At 45.8% G+C, this 1,346-nt stretch overlaps 1 protein-coding gene across 1 annotated transcript in view; it reads left to right on the top strand.

The window, feature by feature from the left end:
• Positions 1-1,269, top strand: part of LOC119581690 (rhodopsin-like) — a 2,104-nt gene extending 835 nt beyond the window's left edge. Inside the window, exon 2 of the mRNA XM_037929812.1 lies at positions 32-1,269. Within this exon, the coding sequence (XP_037785740.1) occupies positions 36-1,169 (1,134 nt within the window). The 5' untranslated portion in view covers positions 32-35 and the 3' untranslated portion in view covers positions 1,170-1,269. The remainder of the gene's footprint in view (positions 1-31) is intronic.
• The last annotated feature ends 77 nt before the right edge of the window (positions 1,270-1,346 follow it).

Raw genomic sequence — 1,346 nt, 5'->3', positions numbered from 1 at the left:
TCTACCCTCATTCTGTACTTCGTATCTCGCCACAGATGTCGTCGTGGAACAATCCAAATCCAGTCACCGTCCTGGAAACCACCAATCCATATGGCAACTATACGGTGGTTGACACTGCGCCTAAGGAGATTCTCCATATGGTGCACGAGCACTGGTACCAATATCCTCCCATGAACCCTCTTTGGTACAGCCTTGTTGGTTTCTGGATGGTTGTCATGGGAACTCTCTCCTTAGCTGGAAACTTCGTCGTCATCTGGGTTTTCATGAACACCAAATCTCTTCGATCGCCTGCTAATTTACTGGTTGTCAATCTGGCCTTTTCCGACTTTTTCATGATGCTCACCATGTTCCCTCCTATGGTGGTGTCGTGTTACTGGCAGACATGGACTCTTGGAGCACTATTCTGTGAGATCTATGGTTTCTTTGGTTCATTTTTCGGATGTATTTCAATTTGGACCATGGTATTCATCACTGCTGATCGATACAACGTCATTGTGAAAGGAGTTTCTGCTGAACCACTAACGTCTGGAGGTGCCATGTTAAGGATAGCCGGTGTCTGGTCCTTTACCTTTGCTTGGTGTCTTCCACCATTCTTTGGTTGGAATCGTTATGTTCCTGAGGGTAATATGACTGCCTGTGGAACAGATTATTTGACGGAGACAGAATTTTCAAGGAGTTACTTGTATGTCTACTCAGTGTGGGTATATCTTTTCCCTCTTGCCTACATCATCTACAGTTACACATTCATTGTCAAGGCTGTGGCTGCCCACGAGAAGGGAATGCGAGAACAAGCCAAGAAGATGGGAGTTAAGTCCTTGAGGAGTGAGGAAGCCCAAAAGACCTCTGCTGAGTGTCGTCTGTGCAAAGTTGCTCTGATGACTGTCAGCTTGTGGTTCGTGGCATGGACCCCTTACTTCGTCATCAACTGGGGAGGAATGTTCAACCGAACCATGGTTACTCCTCTATTCTCCATCTGGGGCTCTGTCTTCGCTAAGGCCAACGCCGTCTACAACCCCATCGTGTATGCTATCAGCCACCCCAAGTACCGGGCTGCCCTTGAGAAGAAACTACCCTGTCTCTCCTGTGCTACCGAGGGCAAAGACGGTGGTGTTTCTGATGCTGGTTCCACTACCACTGCTGAAAGTACTGAAAAGCCGGAATCTGCATAGAAATAGATGCCTATGGATCCTGACAGCGAATGCGAAAATGACATATTTTTTTTCATGTAACCCCTTTATTTGCTGAATTGCAAATATATCCCAGCATTGATTTATGTTTCACTTTCCAGTAAAGTCGTAACATTTTCGAAAACATTTTTGTACAATATGTATCCATGATGTGATTCT

Source organism: Penaeus monodon, chromosome 15 (genome assembly GCF_015228065.2).
Source record: "Penaeus monodon isolate SGIC_2016 chromosome 15, NSTDA_Pmon_1, whole genome shotgun sequence".
NCBI classification, from domain to species: domain Eukaryota; kingdom Metazoa; phylum Arthropoda; class Malacostraca; order Decapoda; family Penaeidae; genus Penaeus; species Penaeus monodon.
The sequence above is the reverse complement of the archived record's forward strand: the minus strand, read 5'-3'. Positions and strand labels throughout refer to the sequence as shown.